The sequence below is a fragment of the Pavona decussata genome, unplaced genomic scaffold (genome assembly GCF_977016875.1).
Source record: "Pavona decussata unplaced genomic scaffold, jaPavDecu1.1 SCAFFOLD_61, whole genome shotgun sequence".
NCBI classification, from domain to species: Eukaryota; Metazoa; Cnidaria; class Anthozoa; order Scleractinia; family Agariciidae; genus Pavona; species Pavona decussata.
In genome coordinates, this window is record NW_028145482.1 from 815020 (window position 1) to 830768 (window position 15749).

General features: G+C 37.1%; 1 protein-coding gene and 1 long non-coding RNA gene across 7 annotated transcripts in view; one reads left to right on the plus strand and one right to left on the minus strand.

The window, feature by feature from the left end:
- LOC146478962 (uncharacterized) overlaps positions 1 to 15749 on the minus strand; it is a 186211-nt gene that overhangs the window by 73968 nt on the left and 96494 nt on the right. The window lies entirely within an intron of this gene.
- Positions 1 to 15749, plus strand: part of LOC146478963 (uncharacterized) — a 109158-nt gene that overhangs the window by 14426 nt on the left and 78983 nt on the right. For 2 of the 6 annotated variants that reach the window (XM_085111237.1, XM_085111236.1), the window contains exons 7-19: positions 1680 to 1768; positions 2720 to 2788; positions 3597 to 3642; positions 5106 to 5153; positions 5812 to 5838; positions 5995 to 6021; positions 6484 to 6510; positions 7530 to 7553; positions 8475 to 8498; positions 9082 to 9105; positions 10176 to 10316; positions 11425 to 11460; positions 12752 to 14621. In XM_085111237.1, the coding sequence (XP_084967363.1) occupies positions 1680 to 1768; positions 2720 to 2788; positions 3597 to 3642; positions 5106 to 5153; positions 5812 to 5838; positions 5995 to 6021; positions 6484 to 6510; positions 7530 to 7553; positions 8475 to 8498; positions 9082 to 9105; positions 10176 to 10316; positions 11425 to 11460; positions 12752 to 13179 (1010 nt within the window). In that variant the 3' untranslated portion in view covers positions 13180 to 14621. Of the gene's footprint in view, positions 1 to 1679; positions 1769 to 2719; positions 2789 to 3596; positions 3643 to 5105; positions 5154 to 5811; positions 5839 to 5994; positions 6022 to 6483; positions 6511 to 7529; positions 7554 to 8474; positions 8499 to 9081; positions 9106 to 10175; positions 10317 to 11424; positions 11461 to 12751; positions 14622 to 15749 lie in introns of those variants that run through there. The other 4 variants (XM_085111238.1, XM_085111239.1, XM_085111240.1 and 1 more) reach the window with 4 other exon arrangements.

The following is a 15749-nucleotide window of genomic DNA, read 5'->3' on the forward strand; positions in this document are numbered from 1 at the left end:
TGGAAATTAATTTTTTGCAATATTTTCAAATGATTCCTGCTATTCCCAGTGAGCATAAACGTAATGCATATAAAACGCAAATTTTGCCTGAAGATCTCTTCAAAACAAAGGATATATTTCAGTTAACTCAAAACCTTTCGTTTTCCTTGGTCAAAATGAAATACAAACATTATTACAAACTTTTTAATGAGAACTGTATCAATGTGCCTACAGTTGTGAAAGCTTAATTGGAAACAACATTTCCCTGATGCGTTTGTCTCCTGGAAAGCCAACTTTCAAAAGATATACAAAATAACTTGAGACAATAAATTAAGGCAATCTTTATTCAAGCTTCTGCAAAGGATAACTGTTACCATGCGAGAACTGAAAAGATTTAAAATTACAGTCGACGATCAATGCACTCAATGTTCAAGCCAAGACTCTATACTTCACACCTTTTTGGACTGTCCTATTACGTCCTCAATCCACACTGATATCTTGAAATGGTTCAATAATGTGAGTAACTTAAAACTTACTTCCCTGAATGAACAGATTCTATTCCATGTAAAAGATAAAAAATTCAAACTGACGAACGCCCAAGAATGCAGACTAGATATTCTCTTATTATACACAAAATATTATCTATACACTTGCAAAACACTTTTCAAGACACCCAGCTCTGTAGAATTACGGAGGAAAATTGAATGGCAATGGAAACTTGCTCCTCTGTTTGGTAGTAGCCACCCTCCCCCCCCCCCCGTCTTAATAGTTGTAACTTTATACATATATACACATATTTTCTTTTTGTTAGTGGCTTTTGTGTAGTATGCTGCATTGTTGTTAGTTGATTTTGTTCTTCATGTATATTGTTGTGTTGCAAATAAAAAAAATAATAAAAAAAAAAACCTCAGGGAAATAAAAATATCTTACTACCTCATTTTCTCGGTCCGTACTGTAAGGAACGGATCCTCCTTCTTTCCCGTTGATTTATGGCCCGCGAGAATAAATCAATCTGAGCAAACTAGTTCTGTAACTTACAGTACTGACGTCGAACTCGGTTAGCAAGAGGTATGCATTAAAAAAAAAAAAGAAAAAAAAAACCGTCCGATTTTGTGCCACGTGACGTGTTTCGTCGAATGAGAGCGATCGTAAACTTAATCGGTGGTTTATAAGACACGATATTCGTACATTTTTTTAAATTTATACTGCAAATAAAAATAGTTTGGTAGTTATTCGTACCGTAAAAACCCGGTTTTCTAATAATAATAATAATAATAATAATAATAATAATAATAATGATAATAATAATAATAATAATAATAATAAAACTTTATTAAGCACAGAATTTAAAAAAGTTAACACTTATTTACATTACAGTTGTGCAGATAACACTCTTGTTAGATATTTCGGTGTGTAGTATTGCTGTATACAGAACTTTTTTACTCTTTGTTCCTGTTATGATTAAATTTTTTTGTTTTCTGCAGGCCTGTCAAAACGCCACACAACTCACAAAAATATACAGCGATACTACACAGCAAAGTATCGAATAAGATTTATATCATTTAATGACTTTCTTCCGGAAGGAAACTAGCAGCTAGTTCTATTGTTCCCGAAGTTAAAATTCGCAAGTTAAGAAGACAACTCTTAAAGGCAGTAAAGAATGAAACCACGTATACTGACTTAGCCTTTATTCTTACCAGATGTTACTGTAGACTGGAAAGGATACCATCTTGTTTACAACATTAATTATCGTCCAGGTTACATTGTCAAGTGCCCACATGTGGGAAAGGTGAGAGTTTAAGTCGAAAGTAAGTGTAAATATGTAACTTTACCCTATCAGCTAGACTTGGTGGGGGGACGCTCTCCAACCGTGCTGAATTTGGGCATTTACAACTTTTCACATAACTTAGTTGGTTTTCAAATATTTCGAGATGTTTCAGAAATCCAACTTATCTGATCCAAGATGGTCGTCGTTTGGAAAGCAGGACGTGATTCCCACGTTAAGTGACGTCATCATCTTAATACTAACCTCACTCGAATGATATACTACCGAAATTCCAAGTTCATTTTCATTGCTTGAACAATTAAAAGGACGGACATCGTATTCACGCCATGATAAATTGTGGCGTCTAAAAAAATCAGTTATTTAAACTGAGTTTCATTCATTCTTTTTCTGTTTCTTTCTTTTTCTTTATTTTTTTGTTGAAGGGTGGGGCTCATAAACCTTTGAGAGCATTGTAGCTTTGACTCACAATGAAACGTAAAGATTTTTTTTATATTCTATGTAAAGCCTTTGCCCTTAAAGTCAGCAAAATAGGCTGATAACGTCAGTATTCTCCGGATTTTCAACTCCATAGTGAAACCGTTAAAGGTGACTCACAAGTAATCCAAAGTAATAACGAAATATTAAATTTAAAAATTATTTAATAAAAAAAAATCAAGAATTCGAAGAACGTTTCTGTCAAAAAATTGCTGCCATAGAAATATCCTCTCAAGTAAACAATGAAATATTACGTTTAGTTGATGTTAAGTGGATTGTTGAATTTTATTTCCTATTAAATAGTCGTGAACGTTTGAAGTCAGCACGGGGGGTTTCTAAAATGTAGCGTTATTTCACATGAGATGCAAGTTTACCTAAGTACAGTTTGTATTTCATAATTAAGTTTTTTTGTTTGTTTCTTGTTTGTTTTTTTTTTTTTTTTTGAATAAACAAATAATCTAAAGTTAACTACATTTTCAGAATGTGACCCATTATATTGTGGATAATTTTGGAAAAGGCCTGATGAAAGGCTGGCAATTTGACATTATGGTAGGTATCAAACCAACAGCTGTGCGTTTTTTTTTTTTTTATCAGGTAATCGCATTACGGTAGATTAAGCTAATATTCAACAATATATAATGCCCCTTAGATGAATAACTGTGTTAGTATAATGTTCAAAGATGAATCTTAAAAGTACAATTCAAAGAAAAAAATATATATAATACCACGAGAACTCACCTCAGTGCCCCCACCTCACTAACAACTTTTAGCTTCTTGTATAAGATAAACCACCAAAATTTTCATCTCGAAAACTGACAGTAATGTTACCAACAAAACAAGTGAAGTGTTGTTTCGTAAACGCGCCTTTAAATGATGTAATCTAAGCGCTGGCTCCCGGTGAATGTAATGACGATCACCTCTGAAGATTATAACCAAGCCAGATAAATTGTATGTTTTGCTGATTCTGTCTGTTTAGGCAACATTGCAACACACGAAGTTATTTGAGCCTTTGAATGGCTACCTTTCACTTGACATTATTCATCAACTCGCACCAACTTTCCATCCGTTTTTCTCATCTAGTATTGCGGTATCTCATACATACGGAATAATCATTCTGTGCTCATTTGGCCAAAACTACGCCGGAACTGCAAGATAACCTCCGTTAGGATAATTCAATCTATTTTTTTTAAAAAAAAGCGTAAATATAATGTAAAAAAAAAATAAAAAAAAAAAAACAATAATGATAGGAGAGGCTCTAGCTGCGTGCCGCGAAGAAATGATCAGACATTTTTCTTCGTCGTCCCTCTCGACGTCACCATGCTACTGATATATATACTCTTTTATTGTTGATTCACAGGTAACTTCTTACCCATTTGTAAGCGATTCGGAACTCGAAGATACGAGTAAGTATAATCAACTGAGTAAAGAGCCTTTGTATTTGCAATAGCTTTTGAATCCTCATTTACATAACTCGGTAAATGGAACATGACAAACGGAAGACCGCACGACAAAACATTTTCCTTGGCGCGCAATCCTGGGTCTTAGCTACAAGTCAGAGACAGAATCGTCGGCTTATTTGACAGAAAAAAATATATATATATAACGATTGTTAGTAAAACAATCATTTCACTTTCAATGGAGTCCCGTGAATTCCAAAACGCCATCTTTCTGCTACTCCGTAGTGACCAACGTTTAGAATAATGTTTGGTTACAGTCAACAAAACAATCGCGGACATTCTCCATTTTGAGTGAGATGTCTGTCAGTTACCTGTTTTCTGACGTTCATAGCCTAAAACATCCCACCGGCTAAGCTGATTCATCTTTGGCATGACTGTCATTCTGTTATTATCAATCTAGCCGCTGTCACCCAAAAATGTCTTCGAATACGTCCTAAAGAACTTAATAGATGTACTCAAAGTATATTGAACTCGAAAATACCCGAAGACAAATAGTTGGCAATGAAATCAGAACTCAGTTTATGTAACTTTTTGAGAAAATTGGTTGGGCCGGACGATGAGAAACTAATAAATCAGTATAAAGTTTCCACGACGAGATGCATCCCTGATCACAACCCTTTTACTGTAAGTTCATGATGTAGACTAAAGCAGTGTAAACCAAATGAAAGAGTTTGAAAGTGCTTTTTATGACTGCTATCAAATTTTCTTGACTTGATTGCTATGTATATCGCTAACTTTCCGTGGAGTAACTTCCAATCGTTCCAATGGTTTGCGAATCCTAAGTTCAGCAATCGTACATAATCGAACTAAAACTTGTGGGTGAATTTGTTTACCGAACGTAATCGGATAAATCGTCGATTGGTTCAATTTTGTTTGGTACCACAACAAAACGGCAATAAATATCGATAAGCATGTAGTCTTTACCCTGCTAAAGCTATGACAATAACGCTTGGCGTATTAAAAGTTCGTCCAAAAGGTGTTTTCTTTGAGGTCCGCAACGAAGAGTGATGGCGTAATTTTACGTGGTAATTACGTCATAATTGCCAAATGGCAAATGGTTCCGCCGTCTTGGATGGCAAAAATGAAGATATATCTCTCTTATTACAATGTGAGCCAAGTGTAACGAATATAAACACCTTGTTTAAAAACCAGATCTTTAAAACCCGTTTTAATGCCAAAGCACAGACCTAGATAAAAGGTCGATCATTTTAGAGTGCGATTATGTTCGACTGGAGAAGAATTCGATTGGCAAAATGTTTGATCAGTTCCATTGTGTTTGATTGGCGAAATCAATCCAAATCAGTGTACGTTTTATTTCGATTGTGTTCGATTAGCGGAACTGATTGAGCACGCCTCCCGACTTATATTCCCGTGTATATTCACCACCATGAAACATTTTTCTTTTCTAGTAGCCTATAGAGTCCCAAAGAATTGTTCTGTTGCGGAAGCTACAACAGGTTGGTGTCTCCCAAGTGTTTAAGGAAAACAGAACCGGATTGATTTCATAAATATGCTATTTATTATCTCGGTATTTAGTTATTATCTTTGGTAAATTTCTTCATATTCTTTACATGAGTTCATCTCCTATATTTGAAATTTGACTGTTTCATATGGAGGGGAACTACTGCGTTTGATGCTTGCATAAAGCGACTTTAGGAAAGCTCTCATTGTACGCGCTAAACAATTTGGCAATGGATTATTAAAGGGATTTGATAAGAGACAATTTCTGACAATTCCGGCTGCGAGTTACAGCAATAACTAACGTAGGTTTGATTCGTAACGAAGACTTTAAATGCTGCAGCGTGCACGGAAAAATAATGACGAGTAGCGTAGGTGCGTGAGCGGTTTTTTACCTAATGTTTAGGTTCCCAATTGCCAAAAGACTGAGGTTTGGAATCAAAAGCTTCAAAAGGTAGTGACATGCAAGCAACACAGAAGCTACACTAAGAATTAAAGCGTCCAAGTAACCAGTTACACGGCATTAACATTCCGCATGAAACCCGACATTTTCACCTCAGAATCGTTGCTCTGAACAAAATTGACTATCCAAAATCAGTTTTACACAGATCACTTTCTAGTCTGTTCAGTTTAACTATATGCTGATTTTTTTCATAGATTCCTCAGCACCATCCCGGACTTCAGGTGCGTGCAATCGATTCAATAACAGTGCTTCATTGTCTTGTAGAATCCTAGGAATACTGTCATGGTACAGAACAGAACTGTGTGCAAAAACGGTACACGGAATGCTCCCTTTTTTTTTCTAATTGTATTTGTTTTTTTTTTTTTCTTTTAATATAGATTTCTCCACACCATCTCCAGCTTCAGGTGCGTACATGATTCAACAATAAACTGCTAACTTACGTTATTTTGTAAGATGTAAGAAAAATTGTCCTGCTCCACAAGAAAACAAAAATTATCTTTGTTACTTAACGTGAAACCGCTAGGAAAGAAACAAAGACAGTTTATGTATGCTTGTTTTTTTGTTCTTTTACCGGCCTAATACATAACGATTCATTTCATCCGCCGAGATGCTGCTAGCGTCAGCACCCATGTTACTCAAAGTCTTCTTCGCAAATCTTCATGTGTGACGTCACCTTAATGAGTGTAAGAGACGCATAGACGGCAGGAAAAATCATCGGGGAAAACGATTGAGAAATTGTGTTACTCGCTGTTTAAGTTACTGTTCACAAAAAAATTAAGTAAACTAAATGGTGCAAAAACGGCTGAATACGGAATATACTTTCTATTCTGTCCACGTCTAACCGCATTACGTTAATTTATATACAGATTACTCCACATCATCTCCAACTTCAGGTGCGTGTATGTTTCAACCCATCTCTAACTTATGTTATTTTGTAGAATCTATAAGCAATACCATAAATGTGTTGCAGAACAAATAACAACGCAATCTTAAGAACTGACATATATGCCATGCATATATTTCAACGTCCGGATGAGAGAGGATAAGAGACCATCCAAGTAAGCTGTTATGTACGCAACTTATGCAGCTGCGAAAAGAAAGCCTAAAAATGTATTTAGACTTGAACGGGATTCTACCAGCCCATGATCTCTTCGATACTACCCTACTAACAAAGCCATCAAATCAATTGGGGGCTTGTCATATTAGTAAACTCGTAATAAACCCGTGAGTGTGACGTGATTAAAGTGAAAGATATGAAAAGCAATTATATTTTGAACTGCGGATGAAAGAATGAACAAATGAGAGACGATCGCAATTATCTATGCAACATATTAGAAACTGTGAAAACAAAGTTTGAAAAAATTCGCGATTGAATATTTTTTTCAAGGTTTGCTTTCGCAACTGCTTTAGGCTCCGTTTATATGGAGAAAAGTTGGCCCCGGTAATAGGGTTACTCGCCTACCCGAGCTACCCGGGGCGAGCCAATTTTTCCTACATTTCCTTACAAAACTTGGCGAACCGTTTACGTGAGAAACAAAAAGTTGGCTCGGCTGGAAGGGCTTGGCCTACTTTTCTCCATATAAACACTTAGCCGGGTCAACTCCGGTAAGGCGAGACAATCAGAGCATGCGAGAGCGCTGTTGGCTGGGGCAAAGGGGATCAACTTTTTTCTCAAATAAACGCTCGCTGGAGTTGACTCGGCTGGGATTGTGGCCCTTTTTCCCGGGACAGCTTTTCTCCAGATGAACGGGGCCTTAGTTGCGTACATACTGCGATGGGTTCACAGTTACTCAAAACCATATTTGCTCTGTAACGTGAACTGTTAAGCAAAGAAAAGAGGACATTTTCACACTGTATGCTTGTTGTTTTGTTGTTTTACCGACTTATTACATCGTATCATTTTTATCCACAGAGTTCTCCACACCTCCGACTTCAGGTACGTCAACATGTATTTGATACTGGCCAAGCACCGATATGTGCATGTCCAGTAAAGACAAATTATCCAGTTAATTAATATTCAGGTCGCTAGTCGATTTAGTTTGCTATTTAACCCACATCTACTGATGGCAGGACTGTATTGTAGCTTTTATCACGTTTGCCTTTAAAAATGCTTGAGACCAAGGTTCGAGTCATTGCCGGTGACTGTACTTAAAAATACATTATACGTTGTTTTTACATGTTTACCTATTCAGTTAGAGTGCATTCGATATTCTACAATCATTCCCAGCAGGCATTTTGATTTTTTTAACCAACTTCAAAACCTAGCAAGACCCTAGCGGCGTGAAACCAGCGCTGTTAATCGTCCGCGTACCTTCTTACTTGGCAATGAATTGCTGAGTTTGAAATCGTATATCGAATGCTCGCGAGGAAAACTGTATTATTAAAGAACAATGATCATTGACGATTTTGAATCTGAACTTTGTTACCCAACGTTTCCTACATTTCCTTACAAAACTTGGCGAACCTTTTACGCGAGAAACAAAAAGTTGGCTCGGCTGGAAGGGCTTGGCCTACTTTTCTCCATATAAACACTTAGCCGGGTCAACTCCGGTAAGGCGAGATAATCAGAGCATACGAGAGCGCTGTTGGCTGGGGCAAAGGGGATCAATTTTTTTCTCAAATAAACGCTCGCTGGAGTTGACTCGGCTGGGATTGTGGCCCTTTTTCCCGGGACAGCTTTTCTCCAGATGAACGGGGCCTTAGTTGCGTACATACTGCGATGGGTTCACAGTTACACAAAATCATATTTGCTCTGTAACGTGAACTGTTAAGCAAAGAAAAGAGGACAGTTTCACACTGTATGCTTGTTGTTTTGTTGTTTTACCGACTTATTACATCGTATCATTTTTATCCACAGAGTTCTCCACACCTCCGACTTCAGGTACGTCAACATGTATTTGATACTGGCCAAGCACCGATATGTGCATGTCCAGTAAAGACAAATTATCCAGCTAATTAATATTCAGGTCGCTAGTCGATTTAGTTTGCTATGTAATCCACATGTACTGATGGCAGGACTGTATTGTAGCTTTTATCACGTTTGCCTTAAATGCTTGAGACCAAGGTTCGAGTCATTGCCGGTGACTGTACTTAAAAATACATTATACGTTGTTTTTACATGTTTACCTATTCAGTTAGAGTGCATTCGATATTCTACAATCATTCCCAGCAGGCATTTTGATTTTTTTAACCAACTTCAAAACCTAGCAAGACCCTAGCGGCGTGAAACCAGCGCTGGTAATCGTCCGCGTACCTTCTTACATGGCAATGAATTACTGAGTTTGAAATCGTCTATCGAATGCTCGCGAGGAAAACTGTATTATTAAAGAACAATGATCATTGACGATTTTGAATCTGAACTTTGTTACCCAACGTGACAATGTCACTGAAGATGCAACTCGGTTAGGATGCTTGTCTTTCTGTTGTTTTACTGACTTGCTACATCATCTATGGTTCCTTTATAGATTACTACAGTCCTCGGACCTCAGGTGTGTGGATACCTTGCATGTTACAAAAGGCATCGTAATGGTCTGTTGAGTTAAAATGAATCACAAATATCTGAAATGAGAAGTATTACCCGTTAGTTAACAATTCTTGGAACATACCTAATCAACGATTTCATTCTCTAGGATTCTACGAGTACTGTAAATTTTGGTAGTACAGTCAAGTATATTTTGATCCAACTGTTCTTTTTTGACATGCTATACGTTTTCAAGCTTACTTTGGAGCTTCTCTGGTTTCTCTCTCAGTTACGTCTACAGTGGTTGACGTCTAGAAGTTTAATTTTAGCAGAGATATTGGTGAAAAATGCGGCAATAAACAAAATCACCCCGTAAAAATTGAATCATATTTAAGTTGAAAAAGCTCTTAAGATTTTTTTCTAATTTCCGTCGTAAAATGTGTAACTAGATTACGAGATAATCGTCAATGTTTAAAATAAGAGGCTATGAGATACCGTTGCTATGGAAATAGTTGTTGCTTGGAAACCGATAAGGAATTAACTTTGACCATATTTTGAAATGATGATGACTCACGAAACTGACCAGCCGACGGACCGAGCAATCAGGCAACCAACCAACCAACCAACCAACCAAACATTTGACCAAACAACTAATCATCCCACCAAGCAAACAACAGTCCTAGGAACCAAAGAACGTACAATCCAATCACTAACCAACAATCTACCAAACAAACTACCAAGCAACCTACTAACCAACCAACCAACTAACCAACCAACCAACCACAGTACAAGCCGACCAATTACAATGCATCAACCGACCAAGTGGTCAACTAACCAGCCAAACAAACTACCAACCAACCAACCTGTCAAATCGCCAACAAACCACCCTACGAACCAACTAACCGACCAAACAATCAAAGTCCCTACCAACGACACCTTACAAACAAGCAAATTGTGAACCAGCAAATTAAAAAAAAACAATCATCCAGACAATGACTAACCAACCAAACCACTGGAGCAACTTACGAACCGACCAAGCAACTAACTAATGGTTAGGCAGGTACCATAAAATGACTTAAAATCCATCTATGTCATTAGTGAATAAAGATTCTACTGTTGTCACGGCCGTCATCGTCGCTTCCTGTATGTTTGCTGTCGCTGCCTTGAGTTTGGTTTTCTGGTATTACCGTCGACTAAGGAAAAATGTGTCACATCGGTTCCAGATGAAAAAAGCAGAAGGTATGTAGTTTTGGGAGAAAATGCAATGACGATCATGTGTTTTCACCAATACAGTTTTTGTAGCTTTGAGATTGTAACTGGGATTTAATCCACTTCCAGAAGTGTTTTTCATAGACGCGGTCTTGCTTGAAAAAAACTTATGCACTCGAAAATGCATGATAAGCGAATACTGTTGAAAAGTATTTTGGCGGATCGTTTTCAGGGATAAAAAAGGAAGATGGTAAAGGCCTAGACTGCAAATGAATGATAAAATTATCTTTCTTTGCGTTATTTTTTCCAGCATTATACTTGGCCTTTTCCTCTGATCACGAGGGGAATTGAAACATAATACAGAGTAAAGCTTAAAGTGATATTACGATCAAAATTTTGCATCCCTTTTTCGATTCAGCTTTGGAAAGTAGAAGAAATAAATACTTACCACGCCAAATGTTATATCGAAATTCCAGCGGGAAAATCAGTTTTTTGAACGCGAAGTTCAGCTTTCCTGTGCCGCCATTACTCGATTCGAAAAATGGCCGTGAACCACGTAGAGAGATGGGGCCCGTTTCTCGAAAGACCCGGTAACTTACCGGGCCCGATAGGTTTATTTCTTATCGGGCCCGGTAAGTTACCGGGACGTTCGAGAAACGGGCCCCTGGATCTTAAGCTGTACCGAGAGGAATATGGCGTCATACGCGCATCGCAACAAGGCCCGCTTTCGAATTGTCGATCTCGCATAAAGAAGCAGCCACTTCTTTTATGTCAGTGGCTCAAGGGCCGTCTTTTCAACGCACACGTATTGTAACCGAAAGAAAACTCGGGGTGATTGTTTAAACATGTATGGTTCCGAACTATGCTCAAAAGGGGGTAATTTCTTAAAAAAAAAAAAAAAGAAAGAAAAACAACGTCATCGCACCGCAGCACTAGTGAATAATAGTTAACAGTTCTTAATGCCCCTGATACTATGGTAGACTATACTCTTAACTAGGAGGGTCAGCACCTACAAGATGCTTGATCACGGCTGGCATCTCAGATCGACAAAATGTCTTTCCCATAAGTTTACCCTCTGTCAATCGCTTCACGAGTAAAGCTCTACAGAAAATGATGGAGATGTCTTTTTTTCTTCCAGAAGAGGAAAAGTTCGTCGCAAAATACCACCACAAACGTAAGTGTTAATATTTAGCAAACTTGGTGCAACATTTGCCAACCTTGCGCTTTACTGTGAAAGTTGTTCAGTGAAAGTTTTTTTTCAAGTAGTAAGGTAAAGTAGTGTAACGAGTAACATGATGTTATAAAATACATTATGTGATGTCCACAATAAACTAGTATCTAAAAGTATCCCAGAAAGCGTCAAATTGATATTAAATATCACACTCGGTCAGTGTCTGTTGAAATTTCCTTGTTCAACATAGAAGATCAAAAAAAAAAAAAAAAAGCGAAGATCTTTAAAGATATGATACCCAATTCCTAAATAGTTCTCCATTTTCTATACAAGTACTTACGAAAACCAAATTTAAATTCGAATCAATAAAACTGGTTATCGAAATCAAATCCTGAAGACTGAAAATGACTTCACTAAAGTCTCCATGATAAAACTCCGAACTTTTAAGCTCATATAATGACGACGTTGTAGTGCCACGCCGTTATCTCTAGGCCATTATCAGGACTAAGCAGTAACACCACATTCATTCATTCATTCATTCATCCATCCATCCATCCATCCATCCATCCATCCATCCATCCATCCATTCGTTCGTTCGTTCGTTCGTTCGTTCGTTCGTTCGTTCATTTATTCATTCATTCAATCATTCTTTCGTCCGTTCGTCCGTTCGTTCATTCATTCAATTACTTCCTATGATCGAGGGACAAAAATTAATCCAAAAGTTCAGAGTTTAATGGAAAATTTCGAGAAAAACAAAATTCAAAACTTTGTTTTTCTTGTACTGACTGACCTAACTAGTTATTCATCTTGTCCCACATAGAGTCTGATTCGCAGAAAGAGCTATGATATCGATGGAAAAAGGTGACCGAGAAATATTTCCTCGGTTGGTAAATTCTCTATCAGTCAAAAAGTTTTACGGTGGTCAAAAATGTGTTTTCGCCAGTGTTCAATGTTCTGAACGTTCTGGAGGTACTGCTAGTCAGAGCTTCTGCATGTAGTATGACGTAATTCGACAAGAGTAAAAAATAAAAAGGTGCTTTCTTACAATGAAAGTGAGTCAGAGGGTTCGCTGAAGGGGATGGGCAGAGCTGATATTGGCGGCTATTCCTTCTGCCATCGTTTGCCGGTCTTTCACTAATACCATTCGCTTTTCACAAGATGCAGAAATTCTAAATTATTTTTAATTTTAACCTTTTGTTAGAATTCGAGTTTACACAGTGAACTAAATGAAAACGTGCAAAAGGGAGAAAAGACAGAAATAAATGATGACTATTTTTTTGTTTTTTGTTTACAGCACTGCACTTTGAATATGACGCGTTCATCATATACAGTTCTAAAGACCAGGATTGGGTGAAAACAACACTTCTTCCTACTCTAGAGCAGAAACATGGCTTGAAGTGTTGTATTCACTACAGAAATTTTGCCCCTGGAGTATTATATAGAGAAAATATGGTAGACAGTGTCTACAAGTCCCGCAAAACAGTTGCCGTTGTGTCCCGAAACTTTTTTGGGAGTAGTTTTTGCGAAAGTGAATTCGAATATGCGCTCAGACGACTTACAGAATGGAGAGATGACAGTTTAATCGTAATAAAACTTGATGACGTCGATGGAGACAAATTTCCCATGGAACTAAAACAAAGAAGCTATATAGACTGTCCAAAGTCTGTTGAAAAAGAAACCTGGGAAAAGAAACTTGTTAACTGCTTAAAAGTTTGTAATTAAGTGAAGAACTTATTCTACTGCTGATTTACTTATTTTGGTAATGACTTTACTCGACAAACACTCAGGGCGTTTACAGCAAAGAAAGCTACTTTAAGAACGCATCTAATAGTAATGATTTAGAATAGATTACTAGTGGGATAAAACAAGAAAGGACGATTTGATATTAATGAGATATTAATTATAAATTAGAGGAGTAAGACAGGTTGTCTTTTCGAATGCAATGGACTGAATGAATAGAGTCATAGATGAAGATTAAACCTCATTTTTTATAAAGGTTAGTCCAGTGCAAGAAAAAAAGGACCTGAGCAACATAGCCTCCCGCGGAAAGAATGCAAGGAGACGCGACCAGCTCGCGTGTTTTAATCAGTCACTCTACTATTACTATTATTAAGTGAAAAAAGATAGTACACGTACGAAAAAAACAAAAAAAAAAACAAGGACGTCATTTACAAGATAAATTGCGTTTTCGTTTATTATGGGCAAACAGGAAAAGCCGTTATTACTTAACTAGAATTTTGGAACACAAAAGAGCAGTTCGTACGTTTGACTCAAACAGTTCATCAACACGATCATGACAGATTTTGGAAACGCGGTAACCTCAAAGAGACCCCAATCCAGGAAATGACAGCGAAGACATTCCTGACATTTACGTTTCGTTTCTTAATAGGCTGTTTTCTCACACGCCCAGCACATTTGCATAATTGTGAATTTTTATAATTCTTTGTTACCCTTTTTTTAATTCCATCATAACCGATGAAGACTTATTAAGCTCTTAGGTCGAAATGTCGTTCAATGTTTTACAAAACGTTTGCTTTAAGCGTTTCTATAAACCAGTATCAAACAATTAACATATTTCAGAAATTACACGTAGTCTGCTATCCACTTGATGAGACGACAAGGAGCATCGGTACTCCTAACTGGATAAGATATGCTATTCCATCGATAAACACCTTGCGCAAGGCCCAGTCGGTAAGAGACAATGCGGTAGGCATTTATTTCTCAATATCTATCACCATCACACAGGGATTTTATTCAGTTGGCCAAAAGTATGTTTTGAATAAAGCCCTGTTTTATCACGGACTACCGACACACTGAAAATCAATAGATTTCACCTAGTGCCACAGTTACCTTAACTGACTGATGTTGCGCCTACAAACGGTGTTTGCAGAAATCGTGCAGTTATTTTATGGCCACTAAGCATTCATATCACTTATATCGTACATGCCGAGTTTTATAGCCCTATAATGAAATAACTACTTCATTTGTTATAAGACTTGTCGGTTAAAGCCTTGTAGTTGAACATGCCCGCCATCATCTATCTTAAAGCTATACTGATCAGGCTCTTCAATTTGAAGTTGTAGCCAATAGGTCATGCCGAATAGCTAGCTATTCACAAGTTCAAAAAATGTCTTAATTTGCACAGAAACTTGGCGTCAAGTGCAGTTTAAGGAGGCTCAAGGCAGTTTTTTTGGACTTAGGGTGGAAGTTTTGAAATTACAATCTCGCATACAAGATAAACTTCGATCTCCTTCATACTACATCATCATTTCAACATATGATCAAAGTTAATTTTCTCATCGGTTTCCAAGCAACAGCTATTACCATAGCAACGGAAGCGCATAGCCTCTCATTTTAAACATTGTCAATTATCTCAAAATCTAGTCAGACACTTTATGACGAAACTTTAGGGATATAAACTACTCAATCCAGACAACTTGTAGGCGAAATTAGAAAAAAATCTGTAAGAGCGTTTTCAAGTAAATAATGAATCAATTTTTATGGGGTGATTTTGTTTATTCCAGCATTTTTCACCAATATCTCTGGCAAAATAAAACTTGACACTTTGTCTTTTCTGTTAAAAGGTCATTCCTCATAGCAAAACATTCTAGATGTATATTGAGCTTCATGGGTACGTGTCTCCGATTTTAAGATATTTACGTTTGAAAACAGTTAAAATATAGCGCAGATGAATGAAAAAGTTCCTACTTTGCATAAATCGAGATATCTTTGAAATATTCAGGCAGATTTTTCTGTTAAATTACAAGTGGTGAGAGAAAGAATCCTTTTCGATATTCACGCAAGTTTTAGGCTCAAGAACCGAAACCGGTGTTAGATAAGAAGGTTGAATCTTGGTCAAGTTTCAGACATTATTCGCTTTCTCCGAACAAGAGTTTTGTTTTCTTTGTCCCGGTCTATTCCACTGCTATTCACGTGCTGTGAATATTTATGATTACGTGAAGTCGTGCAAAAGGTAAAATTTACATAAATATTTGCTCCTGTTTCTCAAGTCTTCGATTGTAAATTTTACCTTTTCCACGACTTCACGTTATGATAAATATTCAAAGCACGTGAATAGCAGTGAAATAGACCGGAACAAACAAAATAAAATTCTTGTTCGGAGAAAACGAATAACGACTGATACTTGACCAAGATTCAGCCTTCTTATCTAACACCAATTTCGGTTCCTGAACCTTAAACTTGCGTAGATATCGAAAAGAATTATTACTTTAACCGCTTGTAATTTAACAGAAAAATATGCAGGGGCATTTTAAAGATATCGCGATTTATGC